The sequence below is a fragment of the Entamoeba dispar genome, genomic scaffold (genome assembly GCF_000209125.1).
Source record: "Entamoeba dispar SAW760 scf_1105229461539 genomic scaffold, whole genome shotgun sequence".
NCBI lineage: Eukaryota > Evosea > Mastigamoebida > Endamoebidae > Entamoeba > Entamoeba dispar.
Window position 1 is genome coordinate 1 of NW_001854743.1, and position 1999 is coordinate 1999.

General features: G+C 24.3%; 1 protein-coding gene across 1 annotated transcript, besides 3 other annotated features; it reads right to left on the bottom strand.

Moving 5' to 3' along the window:
* EDI_019870 (fimbrin, putative) lies at positions 1 to 795 on the bottom strand (the record flags this gene model as incomplete). Its single annotated transcript, XM_001738590.1, has 1 exon — positions 1 to 795. A coding segment is annotated over one exon (795 nt), but the record flags the coding sequence as incomplete, so codon positions are not given.
* Positions 548 to 569: a sequence feature (AT_rich).
* Positions 796 to 1021: 226 nt separating the features above from the next.
* Positions 1022 to 1051: a sequence feature (AT_rich).
* Positions 1052 to 1463: 412 nt separating this feature from the next.
* Positions 1464 to 1999: part of a repeat region that runs on past the window's edge.

Genomic DNA, 1999 nt, shown 5'->3' on the forward strand with positions numbered 1-1999 from the left:
ATTTACTATTTGATATAAATTACTTACAAATCTAAGATTTTTTTTACTATCTCCATTTACTATATCTTGTGGTTCAACAAATGAACCTGCATTTAAAAGATTTGCATTATCAAGAACACTTTTAGCTCTATCATTCAAGTTAGAACTATTTAATGCTTCTAATGAACAACTGTTATTTAAATGATGAAGTAAATAAAGATATGCCTCTGAATCTTCAATGTCATTCCCAAAATTATTGATTCTTTTATCAACTCCTTCTTCTTCAAGTGCTTTATTAACCCAATTTATCATAAATTGTTCAATAGTAACATCAGCTCCTTCTTCTTTCATAGATAATTTAATATTCTTTTCTTGGAATTTATCAAATAACATCCAAATAAATCCTAATACTAATGATGCTGTAGTTTTGTTAGGAGAAGATAAATTACTTTCACTAATAGTAACTCCTTTTGAAAGAATAATATTAGCAATTTTAATAACATTAGTGATATTAGCATTCTTAGAAATAAGTCCAGACTTCCCATATTTAACGTCAATATTATATTGGTTATAAAATTTATTAATTATATGTTTAACTATAACTCCATCACTCAACGCATAAAAAAAATCATTCCCTTCTTCTTTAATTGGCATATACTTATATTCTTGTGTTATCTTTTTGTCTGTTAATAACTGTTGATTTAACCACGAAACTAATTGTATTTTTTCTCTATCAATTGGTGAGTTGGCTTCAAGAATTAACGGATCCTTTACTTCATATCTTTCAGGAAATGTTGCAGGGTAATCGCTATTCATCTGAAAATTTAGTTATTTTCTTTATTTTTTTTATCTTTTGTTATTTCTCAAAGTGTTTCAATTTTTTTTAGAGTGAAGACAATTTCATATTCAAATGTTGTGTTTTGTCTTAGAATACTCTGGTAGTTCTCAGGGACTTCTTTGAGACTAATAAGAAGAAGATAAAACACTCTTCTTTTTAAAGTAAATAAAGCTAAGGTCTAGAGAAATAAACTCAATGTGTAAGTATAAATAATTATTATGTTAAAATTATTTTGTGATTTTTAAGGCAGAGTAATTCAATTATTCACAGTCCATTAATAGTGATATAGTTTTAAGGATAACTTTAAGGAAATATTTAGAAGAGATAGTACTAAATGATTAGAATTAGAACTAATATTAAAGAGAGTACATACTTTATTTTGATAAGTATTTGTTCAAATATTCTATTATATCAACAACTAGATAATGAACTATCTTATAAATATTAGAGATTTCTCACAAAATGCTTAAAGAGGTTTCTTAACCAATAGATAAAAGATAAAGACAAGTTATTTGAAGGTATAAAACAACTTAATAAACTTAAAAAAGAAGATAATAATAAATTATAAAAGAATAAATGAAGGATTATTTAAATTCAAACAGAGCAAAAGTCCCTTTAATTTAACCATTAAATAACTTATAACCAAAAAAATATCAAACAATATATATCCACAAATGGATTTTATGAATATTGAGAAGTGATTGTTTCAGTTTCTTCAATATGCTCTATTTCTACAATAGAGTTCACTTCTAACATATGAGAATTAGAATATTCCTCTTCTAATGTGTTGCCAGTGTTAAATATGTAGAACATTAAGTATTTCATGTTTTTAATAATGATTGTTCGTAGTATTTTGTTGAAGTCAATTTGTAATTTTAGTGTCTTTAATCTTCTTACTGTTTCTTTATGTATCAACCCATTGATTGTTAATATTACAGGTATTATTTCTACATAAATTATTTCTCTACTTTGTCTTAGCTTCTCTTGTAATTCTTTGTATTTATTTATTTTGTAAATATAATTTAATTCTATATTTCTATCATGACATATATCAACATCATTAATATATCAATTTTTTTCTTTGATGATTTGATAATATATATCTGGTCTTCTAGCATTAAATGAATGGTCACTAACCAATAAATCTTTATTGTAAGTTATAACCATTTCATTATTATTAAT